We start from the raw sequence: 19,900 nt of genomic DNA on the forward strand, positions 1-19,900 counted from the left end.
ATATGATCAAACTCACAAATATGGAGCCGTGCCAGGCTCGATGTTATCAGCTTCAAGGTGCCAGTACTGGCTTCGGTAGATGTCCACAGGTAAGGCAGGCAAGTGAGATATAAAAATAAAATATTTTATGCTGTATCTTATAAGGACTTCTTGCGGTAGTGTATATCCTTGTGCTGCTTTTGTTTGTGCCCTGAATTTATATTTTTTCTAATAAATTGCTTTGGATACTACATCTTGCCTCACCTTACCTGTGTAAAAGACAATAAACCTTATAGCCCCTTCAGACTAATGTACTTCAGCCCTTGTAAGAGAGGCACCAAAAACAAACACAAAAAAATTGCGATAAAGCCGAGCGCTTACCATTAACACGTATGGTGTCAACATGAGTTTGTGCATACCAATGGTTAACTAGACTTTAAGAAATTAGACCACGTTGTATTAAAATAATATATTTTGTTTTCTTTATTTTAGAAATATATAAGGTTGGATTGTTTCTTAAAGTGACAGAGCACGGTCAGCCAGTGCGAGCTCTATACTCATGTTGCGACAATATTTTGAACAGTGACTAGAGATCACACAGAGAGTCTGCGTAGCTTTCTCCTCCAGCATATTGTAATTTTATTTTTAGGAATTTACAAGTTAAATTTTTTTTTTCCATGCAGGAAAGAGTTTGGTATTTTAGACTAATATGTCATTGTGTTAAGATCCATAGAATTTTTATTTTATTTTATTTTTTTGTTAGTATTTTCCTGGGTATTCATTAGCATATCATAGATGATCTCATTTTGTCCCCTGTTTCATTGCCTACATTGTTGGACTTTGAAAGGCCGGTGAATTTGTTTGTTTCCATTAGTCTGACTTAACTTCCTCAGACTTTTGTACTGGCAAGGTCGGAGACAGGTTAAGGGGCTAATTAAAGTGACCTAATTGGATTTAGTTTTGTGTTCTCCTAACGTTATTGTTTCAATTTTAGCAAGCAGACGTGGCTTGTAATCTGTGACAGATTTGAACGACCTGCGCGGCTCAGATCAACCTGATTTAGTTTTGTTTATTTTATAATACTATTCTATCCAAGCTATATGTACATAAAAATAATACACAAGCCAAGAAAACATTATTAATACAACCCAGAAGTTATTCATTAGCTGTAAATATCCATTTTATTTTAACTTTGCACTTCAGATACCTTTCTATATGTCAGAACATATTTCCCAGCATGCATCTAAATGGAAACTGTTATGTTTAATGGAACCACATATTAGCTGCTGGAAAATGGTTTACTGCTAAGAAATGTCCAAAAAATTGCATTTCTAATAATAAATATTAATAAATATTTTTACTATTGAAGGGCTGCATTATGTAATAGAAAAAAAAAAGTGTGAAGAAAATCACTAGCTGGCTAAACCCCTCACCTTACATTCTATCGCCGCACACAATGCTGGCTAAATCCCTCACCTTACATTCTATCGCTGCACACAATGCTGGCTAAATCCCTCGCCTTACATTCTATCGCTGCACACAATGCTGGCTAAATCCCTCGCCTTACATTCTATCGCTGCACACAATGCTGGCTAAATCCCTCACCTTACATTCTATCGCTGCACACAATGCTGGCTAAACCCCTCACCTTACATTCTATCGCCGCACACAATGCTGGCTAAATCCCTCACCTTACATTCTATCGCTGCACACAATGCTGGCTAAATCCCTCGCCTTACATTCTATCGCTGCACACAATGCTGGCTAAATCCCTCGCCTTACATTCTATCGCTGCACACAATGCTGGCTAAATCCCTCGCCTTACATTCTATCGCTGCACACAATGCTGGCTAAACCCCCTCACCTTACATTCTATCACTGCACACAATGCTGGCTAAATCCCTCACCTTACATTCTATCGCTACACACAATGCTGGCTAAATCCCTCACCTTACATTCTATCACTGCACACAATGCTGGCTAAATCCCTCGCCTTCCATTCTATCGCTGCACACAATGCTGGCTAACCCCCTCACCTTACATTCTATCGCTGCACACAGTGCTGGCTAAACCCCTCCCCTTACATTCTATCGCTGCACACAGTGCTGGCTAAACCCCTCCCCTTACATTCTATTGCTGCACACAATGCTGGCTAAATCCCTCACCTTACATTCTATCGCTGCACACAATGCTGGCTAAATCCCATTCCTTACATTCTATCGCTGCACACAATGCTGGCTAAATCCCATTCCTTACATTCTATCACTGCACACAATGCTAGCTAAACCCCTCACCTTACATTCTATCGCTGCACACAATGCTGGCTAAATCCCTCGCCTTACATTCTATCGCTGCACACAATGCTGGCTAAATCCCTCACCTTACATTCTATCGCTGCACACAATGCTGGCTAAATCCCTCACCTTACATTCTATCGCTGCACACAATGCTGGCTAAATTCCTCACCTTACATTCTATCGCTGCACACAATGCTGGCTAAATCCCTCACCTTACATTCTATCGCTGCACACAATGCTGGCTAAATTCCTCACCTTACATTCTATCGCTGCACACAATGCTGGCTAAATCCCTCACCTTACATTCTATCGCTGCACACAATGCTGGCTAAATCCCTCACCTTACATTCTATCGCTGCACACAATGCTGGCTAAATCCCTCGCCTTCCATTCTATCGCTGCACACAATGCTGGCTAAATCCCCCACCTTACATTCTATCGCTGCACACAATGCTGGCTAAATCCCTCACCTTACATTCTATCGCTGCACACAATGCTGGCTAAATCCCTCGCCTTCCATTCTATCGCTGCACACAATGCTGGCTAAATCCCTCACCTTACATTCTATCGCTGTACACAATGCTGGCTAAATCCCATACCTTACATTCTATCGCTGTACACAATGCTGGCTAAATCCCTCACCTTACATTCTATCGCTGCACACAATGCTGGCTAAATCCCTCACCTTACATTCTATCGCTGCACACAATGCTGGCTAAATCCCATACCTTACATTCTATCGCTGCACACAATGCTGGCTAAATCCCTCACCTTACATTCTATCGCTGCACACAATGCTGGCTAAATCCCATACCTTACATTCTATCGCTGCACACAATGCTGGCTAAATCCCTCACCTTACATTCTATCGCTGCACATAATGCTGGCTAAATCCCTCACCTTACATTCTATTTCTGCACACAATGTTTACATTCACCTTACTTTCTATCACCGCACACAATGCTGACTAAATCCCTCGCGTTACATTTCATCATTCATCCTCACCTGACTAAACACTTCCCCTCCCATTCAATGATGGGACACAGAGCTGGCTTGAAAACCCTCCTGAATTCTCTTAATGCACACTACACAACTGTAGTGGTTATACTGTTTAATGATCCTCTTGTGTTGCTTACACCGTCACCTTTTTAATAAACTTACTTTGCGGTTAGTATTCCTTTAAATTTGTCTTTTTTTGTTTGTGTGTATGTGTATATATACAAGTTTTATAATTAATTCAAAGGGTATTTCAAATGTTAAACCTGAATGACCGAAGTCTAAACAAAGCTGTCGTGGAGAATTTATCCAGTTTGGCCTATTTTGGTCTAAAATATAAAATTCACTTTGAAGCCCTGAAGTTTCACACCCCAAATATGTTTAAATAGAAAGTGAGAGAGAAATAAAACGATGTATAATATAAAATGTATTTTTATTTTATTTTTTTGTGTTCCGTCTCTGGTAACTATTTAAATACTCCCTTCCTTCCTGCTTTTTCCACCCGTTTCCTGTACCCAGTAATGCTGGTGAGGTGGATTCCTTAAAATACATGATGGCATCTTTTTTATACAGTTGGCAGCCTGGTCTTCTTAAGCAGGAATGGAGACGTGTGTCAGTGCCGCCGGGTGAATAGAGAGCTTAGTGTGTCTTTCGGCTGGGCAAGGAAACGCAGGGCGGGATGTTCTGCTATCTCATCCTGTATACACTGTATTTAAACAGATGCCAATTTACCTGCTCTAACAACCTCTTATTCATATTCCATGCTTAACCGGAGAATTCAGAGTGTTTATTTTCTTTACTGGTAGTCACACTCCCATATGTGCACGTAGTCACTGCATCATTTACTCGAACATTATTTGACTGAAATAGCAAATCATTTGTGTTTTTTAAAAAGCATTTTCTACAGTTTTTAATATATGTTTGTGTATTAATAGAAACCATCGATGTGATGGCAATCACTCTCACTTTATATTTATATATCTCAAAGCTTATTGCCTGGGTGCAGCTGCAAGTAGCAAAATACTGTCAGCAGTATCAGCAATATGGACACTTCCAGGTCTGTGTTTATTGGTTCTATGGTTTATTGGTTCTATGGTTTATTGGTTCTATGGTTTATTGGTTCTATGGTTTATTGGTTCTATGGTTTATTGGTTCTATGGTTTATTGGTTCTATGGTTTATTGGTTCTATGGTTTATTGGTTCTATGGTTTATTGGTTCTATGGTTTATTGGTTCTATGGTTTATTGGTTCTATGGTTTTATTGGTTCTATGGTTTTATTGGTTCTATGGTTTTATTGGTTCTATGGTTTTATTGGTTCTATGGGTTTATTGGTTCTATGGGTTTATTGGTTCTATGGGTTTATTGGTTCTATGGGTTTATTGGTTCTATGGTTTTATTGGTTCTATGGTTTTATTGGTTCTATGGTTTTATTGGTTCTATGGTTGGTGACCAGCCATATCAAAGTTTCAGACTGCACAAGTCTGTGTTATCTGTCTGTCTCTAGGTGTGTGTCCCGTTGAGGTGGGACTACCAAACAATGAAAAATGATATGTATGTTTCATTATGTGTATAAATATATAGATAATTTACCTGTAAGCCATGAATTGTGTAGGAATCCCACACACTCCTTTTAATACATGTTGTTTAATGGTGAAGTGTATCTAATTGCATTATTAATCAATGCGTAATAAACACTGTAGGGTTGGCAGTACAAACTTGTGTTCCTAATGCTATTGGGTCCTTATCTCTAGCGTTACATAGGTCGCCCCCCTACGTTTTACTTCTCTTTTTCCTGCACCGAGGCCTCTTCCGTGATGGTCTAATCCAATGCCTCCTCATAGAAGAGCAGTCAAACGTCCCCATAGGAAGGCATGGAGTCATTACTTTCCTGTGGCGGCTGGTGTGTGTGTCCGTCTGTCCGCTGATGGGAGGGGTAAAATAGGGGCAAGTCCGCCATACAATTGGCAAGTCACCCTGGTGTTAACGCACTGTTTTGGTCCTCTCTGAGAGGTCCTAATGCCCAGAGCATAGCGCAAACGCATTTAACGATGGGTCATCGCTGTGCTTGTTAGGGACAGTTCCCTGGTATCCTCAAAAGTGGGACCTGATAATTGGGACTGTCTTGCCAAACTCGGGACTGTTGGGAAGTCTGCATCAATTAGAGTTTTTCCCTTCAGATTAGAGGCAGTGCTTTACCAATGGGATTTCTAATCTGGAGGGAAAAATAGGCAGGCAATTCTCCAACTTTTTTAAGACCCTCCCCTTAATTAACTACATTCTTTTAAATAACATCTCACCTCAAACAACCCCAGTTTTTTGCCTGCCTTCAGCAGGGGAGGTGTGCAGGTTTTTTCTCCACAGGAAGCAGGTGAGAAGGGCTGAGGCTCGGGAGGCTCTGCTTCCTTTCAAGGTAAGTATAGTGTGGAACGCCGGACGGCGTGTTCTGCCGGTTTTTTTTTATGCCGTCTCGTCCGTGCCAGGTGCCAGTCAGACGAAGGACGCAGGCGTGCGTCGGCTGGGAGGTCCTGCGGTGGAACGCACGTACAGGTTACGTTGCGTTCCACCAATGCAATGCGAACCTGGATTCAGGCGCCAAATCTGAACTTGGCGTTTTTTTCCTTCAGTGGCTACAGGACTTAAAGGAGCAACTTCCAGCAGCAACCTCAGTTTGCCAGGAGCTATCAGATCTGTTGCAAGTGTGTGTCTCACCTGCCCTCCAACACACCGTGAGGCCATTTAAGGTAAGACATTTAGCTTTTATTTTAAATGGCTCTAGCCTGAATCTTAAAGGGGAAATAAAAAAAAAATATATATTTATTTTTTTATTTCTCTTTCTTTGCTCGGTATGTCTAATCCAGAGATTCCGGAGAAAGCTACAGAAAAGGGGAAATGCTCTACAAAATCCAACCATTTAAGTTGCTCAATATGTTTCCAACCTATGCCGGATGGGTATAAAAATAAACTTTGTTCTCTATGTTCCAAAGAGGCTTCGGAGGAAGCTAAAAAATCTGAAATGTCCACATTTCTTAGCTGGTTACAGCAGAGTATGCAGCAAACATTTGTGGATATGCAAACTCCAGCTTTGCAATCAGTCCAGGCTTTGGTTTCTCAGGATTTACAGGTAGTAAAGCATTCAAAGAAAAGGCAGAGAACCTGGGAAGATTCAGATACAAGCTCAGGTACTGGTGCTTCTGATTCTGGAGAGGATTCAGCTAGTGATTCATCTGAGGAGGAATTTGCTTTTCCAGAAGAAGCCATAGGGAAATTAGTTAAGGAAGTGCAGAACATTTTTTTCCCTTTACATCCACAACTGAAGGAGTTGGTTTTAAGAGAATGGAAATACCCAGGTCACAAACCTTTTATTTCAAAACACTTTAAAACTCTTTTTTCCATAGAAGCGGACCAGGACTGCCTGCTGGATACAGTCCCTGTAGTGGACGTCCCTATAGCTCAGATTGGGAAGAAAACGGCGTTACCTATTGGTGACTCAAGTGGTTTAAGGGATGTGATGGAGAAGCGGATGGACTCGTCCTTAAAGAAGATGTTTGTTTCTTCAGCAGCCCAAGCGAAAGCTCTTATCGCAGGAACATCCGTGGCTAAAGCCCAAAAACATTGGCTAGAAGAACTAGAGAAGGTTTATGCAGGAGAGCCAAAGGAAGATCCAGTGAAGATAATAAAAAATATCAAAATGTCGGCAGATTTTTTGGTAGATGCTTCCTCAGAAAGTCTAAAATTGTCTGCTAAGAATTTGGGTCTAACGACAGTACCTAGAAGAGCACTTTGGCTTAGAAACTGGTCAGCTGACTCAGCATCAAAAAATTATTTGTGTGACTTACCCTTTGAATCTGGAAGACTATTCGGGTCTAAACAAGATGATCTGTTAAAACAGATGAAGGAAGGCAGGAAGGCCTTGCCTGAATCCCATAAGAGACAAGTTAGGAACCAAAAAGTGGGGATTCAGCCCTCATTTAGAAGTTCATTTCGCAGGAACTACTATAGGGGTCAACAAAAGAAAGTCTTCGATTATAGATAGAAATAGAGTCATGGACAAGAGAAATAAAATGTTGTGACGCCAGGCCAGTGGGAGGAAGATTGTCTCACTTCCTACATCACTGGGAAAGTACGACATCAAATCGCTGGGTTCTCTCAGTAATAAAGTACGGGTACAGTCTGGAACTGACAAATACCCCGAGAAATTTTTTTTTATGTTCCAAGGTTCATTCTCAGGAAACAGAGTTAGCTTTGATGCAAGAAGTGTCAAAACTCCTGCAGAAGAGAGTTATGGAAGAAGTACCCCGAAGAGAAAGACATCATGGCACATATTCTAGACTATTTTTGGTACCAAAGCCAGATGGTTCTTGCAGACCCATACTAGACCTAAAGGCCATAAACAAGTATATTGTAAAAAAAAAAAAAGAGGTTCTGTATGGAATCAATAAAATCTGCTTCTCTTCTGGTTCAGCCAAGAAATTGGTTTGTGTCCCTGGATTTAAAGGACGCTTATCTTCATGTGCCCATGGCAGAATCCAGCAAAAGGTTACTAAGATTTGCGATCTGCATCCAATCGGTGACCAAGCATTATCAATTCAAAGCCCTACCATTCGGCCTTTCATCTGCGCCCAGGGTGTTCACAAAACTGCTAGTGGTCATCTCAGCGTATCTAAGAAGTTTGGGGATTTATGTCATCCCTTATTTGGACGACTGGCTTTTGATTGCGGAGTCAAAGGAGCAACTAAAACTAGACCTTCTTACAGCTTTACAAGCCCTACAAGCTCATGGTTGGCTAATAAATTTCAGCAAGTCGGAATTGGTTCCGGTTCAAAGGATTCAGTTCTTTGGTCTAATCTTAGACTCAATCTCTGTGAAGATTTTCCTGCCAGAGCAGAAGAAGCTAAAGATAAAACGTTCAATTCAGAGACTCAGAGAAAAAGGTGTCTTTTCAGTCAGAGAAGCAATGAGTTTACTGGGTCTTTTTACGGCTTCTATCCCTGCCGTCGGTTGGGCAAAAGCCAGAATGAGGCCTCTTCAGAAAAACATTCTATAAGTATGGAATCGACAGACAGACAGCCTGGATGGGCTGATGAAATTCATCAATCAAACTTTGAGGAGTCTTCATTGGTGGACCTCGTCTCGGTTCCTGCAAGCAGGGCTTTCATTCCAAATGAAATCCTTCAGAATTTTAACAACAGACGCCTCGGCACTGGGCTGGGGTGCCCATTTGGGGGACCTGAAGAAGCAGGGCTTTGGCAAGAACTTCCTCAAATTTCAAAGAATTGAAGGCAGTGTGGATGGCTCTCCTGGCGTTTCAGTTCCAGATAAAAGGTCAGCATGTTCAGATACGTTCGGACAATCGAACGACAGTGGTGTTTTTAAACAAACAAGGAGGTACAAGGTCGACAAGATTGGAAACTCTTTGTTCAAAGATCATGCTGTGGTCGGAAGTACACCTCCTATCGATCTCAGCGGTTCACATACTGGGAAAATTCTACGTATTAGCAGACGCCCTGAGTCGTCATCACTTAAAACAAACAGATTGGTCCCTTTCGTGCAGAATTTTCAGGCTTATTTCAGACCGTTTCGGTTGTCCAAAAATAGATCTTATGGCCTCCAGGACAAACAGGAAGACAAGACGGTTTGCATCTCTGAACCCCGCAGACAAACCCGATATCATAGATGCTCTGTCAGTACCATGGAAGTTTAACCTTGCATATGTATTCCCACCAGTAGTTCTTATTCCCAAAGTGCTTCAAAAGATCAAGTTGGAAAAAGTAAGGATTGTCCTAATCCTTCCCTGGTGGCCAAGAAGAAGTTGGTTTTCGGTTCTTCTAAATATTCCAGGGGCCACTTTTTGGAAGCTTCCACTGTCAGAAGAAATTCTAGATCCCTCTATGGTTCCTCTTCCAACCCTTCAGAGATTCCAGTTGACGGCTTGGTGTCTGAACTCCAGATTTTAAAGAGTAAAGGCCTAGATCCTGAGGTCATAAAAATTTTATTGGCTACTAACAGAGTCTACGTCTAAAGTTTACTCCAAGATTTGGAAGAATTTTTGTCAATGGTGTTGTAGGTTTAAAGAGGACCCTGTTTCCGCCTCCATCCAAAAGATTCTCAAATTCCTTCAGATGGGATTCGCAAAGGGATTGAAGCCAGCATCTTTAAAATTACGAGTTTCAGCTATCCGTTTCTTTTCTTTCAGGTGTTTAGCCTCAAACATTCTGATATCTAGATTCTACAGGGCTCTGGGCCGTTTAGTTCCCAACATTAGGGAAACCTGTCCGCCCTGGGATCTAAATTTAGTTTTATCCACTCTTTGTGAGCCGCCCTTTGAACCTCTAGCAGAGGCATCTCTGCCACCAAATCGTTTTTTTGGTGGCAATCACATCGGCCAAGAGGGTGGGAGAAATCCAAGCTCTACGGGCGAATTTTCCGTTTTTGGGCTGTCATCAAGACAAGGTGGTTTTGAAGCCCGACCCTTCGTTTATTCCTAAGGTTTTGAATTCTTCTAACATCAACCAAGAAGTGGTATTGCCTACTTTCTGCCAAAATCCTTCAAATGCCTTGGAAAGAAAGTTTCACTGCCTAGATGTGAAGAGATGTCTTATGCAATATGTTGAATCTACGGAATATTTTAGAAAGGATAACAGCCTTATTGTCTTGATCAATGGCACAAGGAAAGGGATGAAAGCTTCAAAGAGTTCTCTGGCTAGATGGCTGAAGGATTGTATTCTTTTGGCTTATTCCTCAAGCAACGCGGACATTTCAGGCCCCATAAAGGCCCATTCAACTAGGGCTATATCTACGTCTTGGGCTTTGCGTGTGGCAGCTACTCCTTCTCAGATTTGTTCAGCGGCTACTTGGTCTTCTCTGCATACGTTCTCGAAGCATTACAGGTTAGACATACTGGCCTCAGAAGATGCAGCTTTTGGGCGAAAGGTGCTACAAGCAGTGGTGAAATAAATCCCGCCCTGTGGAATTGCTTTGTCATATCCCATTGGTAAAGCACTGCCTCTAATCTGAAGGGAAAAACATATTTTTTTCCTGAAGATTAGAGGCAGTGCTATAATTCCCCTTTTTTTCTCATAAACTCGGTATTGTGCATGTATCGGCTTGTGTATTTTCTGGGGTTGTTTGAGGTGAGATGTTATTTAAAGGAATGTAGTTAATTAAGGGGATGGTCTTAAAGTTGGAGAATTGCCTGCCTATTTTTCCCTCCAGATTAGAAATCCCATTGGTAAAGCACTGCCTCTAATCTTCAGGAAAAATAAATTGACGGTAAGTAAAAAGTTTTTTGTTTCGGGGAGGAGCTATCCCATAGGGTAATGCTGTCATATTTGCATTAGGAGATAAATAGATCGGCGACTATTTGTATTTTTTTTATTAAGTGTATGTAAGCTAATTATATTACTGTCTAGGAAATGGGACTGTACAAACAAGTATACAGGTATAGTAGTCGTCGTACCAGTCGTCTCTGTCTCTCTCTCTCTGTGTGTGTCTCTCTCGCTCTCTCTCTCTCTCTCCCCTCCTTATTCCTCCGCGCAGTCTGAAATGAGAACATTCTTTTAGAAGAGCTGAGTACAGGTTGAAAGTGAGTCATGCATGGTTTATGGGATATATTAGTTTAAAACACGTGAAATGGGACGCCTTTACCTGTGCCCTAAGGTGTGCTGTGCTATTTTTAGCCTCTACCTTTTTAAATATTTTTATTATATCAAAAAAACAAACCCCAGAGCCATTTTAGCAGACACACTAGCAGCTCCGCTAGGTGACTGGCTGGCTTACTGCAGTAGGTCATGTGAGGCACTGCCAAAGCAAACGTGTTACGTGTGTTTAACGTGTCAGTGCTAATCTGTCCTCCCTGACATTCCTGGGCTGTTCGGCACGGGATTGTGTGCAGTAACTAGAAGCCAGCAATCCCCTTCATTCATTGCTCAGCTAGGTCTGATTGTATGCTTTGGTTTACCCCTGATTTGGGTACAAATAGGTGACAAATGCCCTCTCGCTGTTTCTGGACAGTTCAGGTGCCTGTTGTAACACAACGGGGGAGTAACCAAAGTTTACTTTGTAAAAGTTCCAATATCCTTTGAATTTGGCACATTTTCTAAATATGAAACAGCTCATAAATCAGTTCAGGAAGCTTGGAAAACATTAGGGGACTCAAATGTTCCTTAAAACAAGTGCCTAAAAAGTATCTAGTTTAATTATTTTACCATGGATGGGAACAGTTATGGCTGAATGCTTGCATTTGATCTGGTTATGTAAACTGGGCCGATAGCCGTCATCTCCAAAATGATGATATAATCCTGTATGATTTGATCTGAAGGTAAGTTAATAGCTGCAGTGATTATTGCAGATTGTTGCAGCCGGATCTCCTGGCCCTGTTACCTATGCAGTTTTTGGATAGTGCCGTAAAGTGGTGTAAACTCATCAAATCCATGCTCCCTTGTGCTAGACATTTTATAGACCGAATACCAAGCTTTGTAAATCTATTGAAAACATTGTGCATACTGCCAGAGGACGGCTTGCTGCAGCTTTGCATTATACATAAATATACTAAGGCACCAGCAACTCCCAGGGCTACGTTAACCATCCGCAGATTCATTATTGGCGATATGCGAAACCTGGAAATGTCAGTGGTTTATGAGTAACCGCATGGACTGTAAAAACGCATTACACTCTTTCTCTGCTATTTGCTCCTCGATTATATTTTGCAGGTACATCTTCCCAGTGCTTCAATAAAATATCTGGATGGATGCTGCAGCATTGTGTGTTTTGGTGCATTACTTTTTCACAGGTTGGTTTTGGGGGGGGAGGCAGCCCCCCTAGCCATGAAATGCTTTTTTTTTGTGATGGTTGTGCTTTGTCCATCTTACATAGTTTGAGGCCATCTTTTTATATTAAAGCTAACAATAACAAGATCTTAGAATACGCTGATAAAATAAAGCTAAATGTGTATACTGCAGAATGAAGCCCCACTACTCCTGGGCGGCAGCAATGACTATAGTATTCCGCATTGCAAATACGGAAAACAAAACCAGCACGTTAACTGCGCACTATCCCAAATCTCTGTGCGCCTTTAAATAAGCATCGGCAGCAGAGCTTACACTTTAATGGCCATTGTAGTAGTACTAAAAACCTCCTAATAATTCACCTTGCTTACATTGCAATGGTTGTTGCCGTGGTACTAAAAACCTGTTCTTGAAATGTTGATAGGGATTCGGGATCCCTGCCCACCTAAATATGTTGTATTATATTTATCAATTGATAATACAATTCCCTAGTCATACATCCAGTTTTAATAAATAATTCTCTGCATTTCATTTTTTCATTGCCAAAATCGTGCTTCCTCCTGCCTTTTTACTGGAGTATATAAATATACGATTGCTGAAGTTTATGAATAAAATATTGGGTGAGAAACGGATATGATTACCCCTCACCGTGACTTATCTGTGACCTGACGCCCACAAACACATCACAAGCGCATTCCACATCCTAATAGCATGGGGTTAGAAAGAGAACGATTACTCATCGCAGTATGACGACAAAGCAGAAAGTATCCATGGGAGTCATTTAACGATCTGAAGTCAGTATAGCCATTGCTTTCTGATGTAATGGTAAATTCATGCTGATTTGACTTTAATGGCCAGCACTGCGCTGTATACAGTTATTGATATTCGCATTATATTCGTGTTAAATAGGATTGTGGCCCTATTCCTTTCAGCAATGTCTGATTATCACGAGATGCATGGATACTGTAGAAGTTTAGAAATCTGTGTATTTGTGATTGATGGACTGGGGTATGACCCTGGTTTTGATTTTAATGAATACGTTTATTGATTGAAATCCAACAATATTGTGTTGTAGTTATAAAACAAATTCTCCTGATGTATTCTAAGATATATAGTAGTGGCAATGTACGCAGAGTGTATGGTTAAGAATTTAAAGCCTCTATTGGCCATAACAAGTTAAAACCAGTAAGCCTCCATTGTTGGGAGGTGTAAAGTCCGTACAAGGGTAGATGGGGTCTATAGAGGGGCACGTCAAGCAGATGGTGTGTGTCACTAGGGTGTTTCAAATGGGGGCAGGTCTGTCCAAAATAAAAGGGGATGTCAGCCACCATTTCCCCATCCTTAAAATGCTGCCCTCCCTCTAGATTCTCAATGAGATTATCAGGAATGAGAAATTGTTCTTGGGGAGAGTTTTAATATAGGGATTCCATTTTTTTTTTTTGCAGGAACGTAACTTAGCTTATACACAGTTCATAACAAGATGATGTAATGTAAATAACTATTTTATGTTCAGGTCCTTAAATACGGAGGAGACCATGTATTCACTTGGGGTAATTGTACTAATGTAATGAATTTGGACACGTATCCTAAGCAATTTTGAACTTGACTACATATTTTATATTCTCTTTATATTTTTTAGTTCTCATGTGGCTCTATTAATAAAGTGTTGTTTGTTTGAGTGAACCATTCTTGCTTTAATTCCATGGGGTATGTTCACTAAACAGTGACTTGTATGCAAATTAAAACTAAAAATCAGTTGATGGAAAATATCTTATTGTGCCAGATGGGAGATTGTATTTAGCGCTTTCTGTATATGGATTGCAAGCCTGTTTTTTTTTTTTAATTCTTTATTTTATTTGTGCACGGAAGATCACATATAGCGTACCCTGCCACAACAGTCAGAGCATGCAGAGTCAAACAAAGAATTGCATTAATTAGGCAGTGAAAAAACTTTGCAAATTTTTTAAGTTATTAACGCTTGACACAGAGTTGTATTCAAACTGATTGCTAGCAAAAGTAAGAAACAGGATTAGCTTAAAACAGGTTATGAGAAAAGTAGATAATTTTGCAGGCTAGTTGTTCAGGCTTATGTCACTATGTAATAGAAATGTTAATGACTAGAATTATCTGGCTATGCATACAAAACAGATCAATATAAGCTTGACAGTATCTGAGTTTTACATGCTAGGAAGTCCTGCAGAGGTTAGCTTGGATAGGCTAGGTAGGTAAATAAAAAATGGGAGTCCACTGTGGAAAGGTGGGTCAGTAGGTTCTTAAAGCGGGAACTATTGTATGCCACTGCAAGAGGCTGTGCATGCCATGCTTCGTGCCCCATGTCCCAAAGAGTCCCTTTTATCCTATGCCTTCGAGAATGTCTTCCATGCTGTGTTTTCCACTTAAGGGCTCACCTATCCCGGCTGTCGGGTCTGGGTGCCTCGGAGACCTCCATGTCCGCTTGCTTAGATAGTGGCAGCAGGTAGCTGTCCCCTCTGGAACACTTGCCAGTGCGGTATGGGTCTCTCTGGTGGTGGGACGCCGGCTCCTACAGGTTCTGGCAGCGAGTTGCACTTTAATTGTTTGCTTGGGTGTGGCTGGCTGTTTGTTACACCGGGTGGTTGTCGCTTTCAGGCGCCGCCATTTGCTTTTCCTTGCCGAGGAATTCTTCTTCTGCGCCATTTTATTTTGGCGCGCTTGGTCTGCCTGGGTGAGTAGAATGGACGGAAGGGTCCTGATGGCTCTGAGGGTGAGTCTGAGACCCGAGCTTGTGGGGTTCCCAGTCGGTCAGCGAGTTTTGTCCAAAATGCTTCAAATACCGCGTCCAGCCGTGCCAGGATGTCTGTTTCCTGTGTAGGGCCCGAGCTTATCCCAAGATGGTGTAGGGCCCAGTGTTCCAAGTGTGGTCTCTGCCATTTTGGGGTCAGCTAGATTCTGTTTGGGCTGCTGCCACAGCCTCTGGTGTGGACCTCCCGGGACCGGGATGACCCCCGCCGGTCCATGGGGGGGGGGGAATAGGGCCCTCGATCACGCTTGTATTAGTTGCAGGCGCTGGGGGAGCATCCGTCTCCCCCGCGCCACCATGCTTGCAGGACTTGAGGTGTGTTTCAGTGGTTCCTGCTTGTCGGGCCACATGTTTGGTGTCCGCAGGTAGCCTTCGGTATCCCCTTTCTGTTAAATGCTTGTGCGAGTTGATTCCGGTATTTTTTATGCTTGTGGCCCGGGAGATTTATCCAGAGGAGCAGGAGCAGCTCTGTTTAGCGTCCTCTCGGCTCTGCGGTCAGGCCCCGCCCCCCGCAAGCCTGTTTTTAACTTCTAACGGCTCAGAGTAGTAATGGGACATTTCTTGGAGATTGTTGGTGTTAAACTCTACATGGGTAAAATGCTGAATTAAATTGAAACGGTCTTCAATTTATAAACCCATTAGAAAAGAAAACAAAAACTCACCAAATTGGTGTAGACATTTTCCTACAGAGTTGAACTTTTGACCCAAGTGCTTGTTGAAGGTGACAAACCATTGATGCAGGAGAAACTGCAATAAGTAAATATACTTAGCATTTTACCCCAAGATGGTGGAGTCCAACTAAGTACCTTATACATTGCTATTGGGGGAAGGGCATAACCCAGATTTGGAAACTATGCTGCCACCGATGTTGTAACCACATTTACCGTCAGAGAAATTGTACTTCACAATATCTGCAGTGCTGAGATCTTATATCACTGACATAGATCCATTGAGTTCTACTATCGGTAATAAAAATGTGTGTAACTTTCTCTAATTTTAAATATAAATATATTCCTCATTAATTCACAGATGATTCGTTGCACTATTCTTTATACACTGCATGATTTATAAATGTGTCTAATAGTAAAGTGGGTCAATGTTCTAGCACTTTATCATAGTACTCTAGAACATTATGGTGTTAATGGAGACCCATTCTGAAGATCATTCGTCCCATTCCATGTTGTTCTCCAAAATGAGTCAATCATGGAGATTTTTAATGAATTTGCAGATGGAATGACCATGAGTTTAAAAGGACCACAGCAAGCTGAAGTACTTTAGGGTTTGCAATGTTCCTTTAATAACCACCTGACTTTTCTTCCCTCTGAAAGGGCCCCACGTGGGTGAAGCTAATGATATTCCCTTATCGGTGGAATTGTGACACATGTAGGTCATGTTGAGGTGGTTCATAAGTCATTATTTATCACAAACATATTGCTTTGCACCATAAGATTGAGATGTCTAGTGGTGGTCTGGGTGATGCAGAAAATTTGTCACAACAGTTCATTACAAGAACAAAACAAACCCACAGAGTTTACTGCAAATCATTACTCCCTAAAAATTGTGTTTTGGGCTGTGACTTCTGTAAACGTCAAGATATTGTCTTCTTCTCCTTGTACTGTATCTTCTGTCTAGTACAGAGCTGTATGTCTTACTTTAACTTCATGATGCCCGCTATCCGTCAGCAATACACCATCTGCCCCTGAAACTACCCATCGAAACCAATACACGTGGCTGGCAGGAGGTCTAGTGACACTTCCAGCTCCAGTAAGCCTGGTTCCCTTGACAGTGGAAGCAGATTCCTCATTTATCCAGGTCTGATAGAGTAAGGAGCCAGTAGGGATCAAACCTTTTAAATACAAATATATCCATAAAATTTTATTTTGAACCTGAGATGCCCCTTTTAGCTTACAGTAAATAAGACACTATGGAGCGCTTTGCAAAATCAGCCGTCTCTTCTAAGCGATGTCCCTGTTAAGTCCCGTATTGTGATTTATATCCCCTCAGCCTTCAGTGTTGAATTTTATGGTTTGCTCATATTCCAAATGCCAATGCATTTGCCAAGGAGACATGTAGAATTCAGGGAAGAATGTCCCATTTCTGCTGAGAGCATTTTTTCCTTCTAGAAGACACCAAGGCTCAGACTAAATAAAATACCCCAAGTGTGTTTAGCATAAGAGGTCCTTTATCCGTGCGTTACCCAACCACAAACATCACTTGCTGTTTACACAAGTACAAAGTCTTGTTCTTTTATTTCTTTCAAGGTGTATGTGTATATATAAAAATAATTCTTTATTCCGATTAGTCTGGAATGTCCAGAAACTAAAAACCCATGCCAGGACAGTGGGCTTTTTATGGTCCTGTTGATTTCGATTTGCAATGTATTCTCAGTATAGTATTTGTATTTAAAACTGTGGCTACATTCACTAACTTGCATCACTTGCTCGAAGTAGTAGAACTGTATCGATAGGAGAGTTGGATCATTTTCCTAAATTTACTATTTTGACCAAAATGTGGAACTCTTTGCAAGAAAACTAAAATTAAACATAATTTTAGGATTATTTAAAGAATTTCTACAATACACTGGAAACAAGTTACTTGGGTTAGCTGTGCTAGACAAGGGCAGTGTATAAATATATGTGTGTCCTCTGTGGCTGTCAATGCACAAGAATGGGTCTTGCTATTGATGTTGGCGGGAGAGAGGAAGTGGCATTTTATAGTTGACGTTTTGCAATATTAATCTGATTGCGAACTCTTTGTCATGTTGATGTGTGGATTTAAATAATTTACCAGTTATAGGTTCTTTTTTTTATTTCTTGAGAGCCTTCTGTTACTTCCCTTTTCCAGTTCCCAGGTTCCCAGCCATTGACTTGCTTTTATTGCGATGCTTTGCAGCATTGATTGAGTTAATATGACCTGTAATTATTGTATCCGATCTCTCCTTTAGGCACTTGATGGGAATGTATACGAACACCTTAAAGACTATCTGACGGCGTTCAGCAGGACTGAATTAGAGACATGTCAAGCTGTGCAGAATACATTCCAGTATTTATTAGAAACCTCCAATCGGGTAAGACAGCTAGCAGAACTTTGGATTCCAGCGTTTTTCACGTCATCATATATCAGAATTTACTTATTTTATAGACCCCTGTTCTGTGGTGTTAGACAAAGTATTAGGGGTAAAACATTTTTCAGAATCACATCTCTAATTCCTATTTTAAAGGATGTATAAGTATATCAAAACAGGCCACGGATGGAAATAGAACCTATGTATGTAACAATAATATGATGGTGCAAGTTGCACTTTTTACCTTTTTTGGATGTGCAGAATGCTCACTGCTCCAAATTAACTAACTACTCAAAGGTCCTTCTCCTTCATCTAGCAGTTCCCCCACTCTTCCTCACCATTTTCACCTTAAAGGGACACTATAGTCACCTGAACAACTTCAGCTTAATGAGGTTGTTTAGGTGAGTGCTACAGCTACCCGGAGCCTTTTTCTTGTAAGCACTGTATTTTCTGAGAAAATGCAGTGTTTACATTGGAAGCTTGGAACACCTCTTGTTGCAGTCAATCAGACGGCCACCAGAGGGACTTCCGAGTTCAGAGGCCCTAAAAAGGCCTCTCGTCCGATGCATTCTGGGTGAATGCATCAGACGGGCTATCAGCACACAAAGCACTGTGAACGCGCTTTGTGTGCTGACAGCCTGTCAGCACTGCTGTGGGCGTGGCTTCAGCTGACAGCTGAAGCCCGAACCCACAGGGATGCTGTCTGGCCACAATAGTGGTTGAAGGGGGGGGGGGGGGGGGGACGGACCTACTCTCCCCCCCCCCGGCCCCCACCCCTGAGCGGTGAGTGGGGGCCCTAAAAATAAGGGTGGCACATACTGCCCCCCCGGCCCCCACCCCTGTGCGGCCGGTGGGGGCACTAAAATTATCAATAAGGGGGGACCTATTGTCCCCCCCCCGGCCCCCACCCCTGTGCGGTGGGTGGGGGCCTTAAAATAAAAAATAAGGGGGGGACATACTGCCCCCCCCCCCGGCCCCCACCCCTGTGCGGCGGGTGGGGGCCCTAAAATTCACAATAAGGGGGGGACCTACTGTCCCCCCCCGGCCCCCACCCCTGTGCGGCGGGTGGGGGCCCTAAAATTCACAATAAGGGGGGGGACCTACTGCCCCCCCCCCGGCCCCCACCCCTGAGCGGTGGGTGGGGGCCCTAAAATTCACAATAGGGGGGGACCTACTGTCCCCCCCCGGCCCCCACCCCTGTGCGGCGGGTGGGGGCCCTAAAATTCACAATAAGGGGGGGACCTACTGTCCCCCCCCGGCCCCCACCCCTGTGCGGCGGGTGGGGGCCCTAAAATTCACAATAAGGGGGGGGACCTACTGCCCCCCCCCCCGGCCCCCACCCCTGAGCGGTGGGTGGGGGCCCTAAAATTCACAATAGGGGGGGGACCTACTGTCCCCCCCGGCCCCCACCCCTGTGCGGCGGGTGGGGGCCCTAAATACAAAGGGGGTGGGGACCCTAGTTAACCCCCCCCCCCCCCCCCCCCACAAAAAAAAAAAACTTATCTCCCTACCTACCCCCCTCACCCTAAAAATAATGAGGGGGGACCATTAACTAAAAACCTGTAAAAAAATGAGATAAAATCAACTTACCATTTGATGTTTTCTTTCTTCTAAAATCTTCTTTCTTCAGCCCCAAAAAAGGCCAAATAAAAATCCATAATAACCGACGCAATAAAAAAAAAAAAAAAAAAACCCGAGCGCAAAAAAAATAATCCATCTTCACCCATGGAGGGCTCCGCGCAGACTGAGCTCCGCAGGGCGGGGGAAGGCTTATAAAGCCTTGCCCCGCCCTGCAATTAGGCTAAGAACACTCTGATTGGTGGGTTTAAGCCAATCAGAGTGCTCTTTGTCATTTTACAAGCGTGGGAAAGTTCTTTGGAATTTTCCCACGCTTGTAAAATGACACAGAGCAATGTGATTGGATGGCTTGAAATCCATCCAATCACAGTGCTCTTTGTCATTTTACAAGCGTGGGAAAGTTCTTTGGAATTTTCCCACGCT

The 19,900-nt window shown here is 42.5% G+C and overlaps 1 protein-coding gene across 5 annotated transcripts in view; it reads left to right on the top strand.

Annotated features, from left to right (window-relative positions):
• FCHSD2 (FCH and double SH3 domains 2) overlaps window positions 1–19,900 on the top strand; it is a 142,390-nt gene that overhangs the window by 74,347 nt on the left and 48,143 nt on the right. For all 5 annotated transcript variants that reach the window (XM_063432123.1, XM_063432151.1, XM_063432142.1 and 2 more), the window contains exon 9: window positions 17,780–17,902. In XM_063432123.1, the coding sequence (XP_063288193.1) occupies window positions 17,780–17,902 (123 nt within the window). The remainder of the gene's footprint in view (window positions 1–17,779; window positions 17,903–19,900) is intronic.

This window comes from Pelobates fuscus, chromosome 1 (assembly GCF_036172605.1).
Source record: "Pelobates fuscus isolate aPelFus1 chromosome 1, aPelFus1.pri, whole genome shotgun sequence".
NCBI classification, from domain to species: Eukaryota; Metazoa; Chordata; class Amphibia; order Anura; family Pelobatidae; genus Pelobates; species Pelobates fuscus.